The 788-nt window shown below is 31.0% G+C and overlaps 1 protein-coding gene across 1 annotated transcript; it reads left to right on the plus strand.

Moving 5' to 3' along the window:
- Nucleotides 1-202: 202 nt before the first annotated feature.
- On the plus strand, nt 203-520 carry HELRODRAFT_68574 (hypothetical protein; the record flags this gene model as incomplete). The annotated part of the gene is made up of 1 exon (XM_009027004.1): nt 203-520. The coding sequence occupies one exon, from the start codon at nt 203-205 to the stop codon at nt 518-520; it is 318 nt and encodes a 105-aa protein (XP_009025252.1).
- Between the last annotated feature and the right edge of the window lie 268 nt (nt 521-788).

The following is a 788-nucleotide window of genomic DNA, read 5'->3' on the forward strand; positions in this document are numbered from 1 at the left end:
TTGAAGTTTTTTAGATGTCACAACAAAATAATCAGTTTCTAATGATCCAAGGGCGTTAAATAGCTGCATCATTCTGAAACGCCGTTAAGCTGCAAAAAAAAGTTTCAAAAATAGTATGCACATTAGATCTTACCAAACGTTGTTTTGTTTACATTAAGTGCGTTTTAGACTGATTTGAAATTGATTGAAATTGTTTTTCATTATGGGTAGAGGGAAAAAACTGAACAGGGACCAAACAATTCAAATTTTGACATTAAGATTCAAAAATTATAGTCTGGGCAAAATTTCAAAATCATTAAACGTTTTTAAAATAGTATTTTTAAATTTTTGTAAAAATCCATTGACTTCTGGAACCAAAAAAAGTACTGGCAGGCCGCAAAAACTAACAAAAAGAAGAAAGGCACTTATAATTAAAAAAGTCTTTGAGAGTACAAGCAGTTCTGTTGAGTTGATAAATGACTTACAGTTAAACTGTAGTATCAGTAATGTAAAAAGATGTCTAAAGAAATGCAATTATTAGGAATTTGAGAAAAAAATCAAATCATTGCCATTGACAAAATTTCATGAAGGGCAACGATTGCAGTGGGCAAAAGATCATATTACCTGGGATGACAAATTTTCATTTGTCATCTTCTCTGATGAAAAATAATTCAATCTTGATGGTCCAGACGGCAAAAAATTCTATTGGCATCATAAGAGAAAATAGAAACGAAGATTTATTAAAAGACAACAAGAAGGAGGGTCAGTCATGGTTTATGGTGCCTTTTCATTTAAAGGAAAAAGCCAAC

Source organism: Helobdella robusta (genome assembly GCF_000326865.2).
Source record: "Helobdella robusta unplaced genomic scaffold HELROscaffold_5, whole genome shotgun sequence".
Lineage (NCBI taxonomy): Eukaryota > Metazoa > Annelida > Clitellata > Rhynchobdellida > Glossiphoniidae > Helobdella > Helobdella robusta.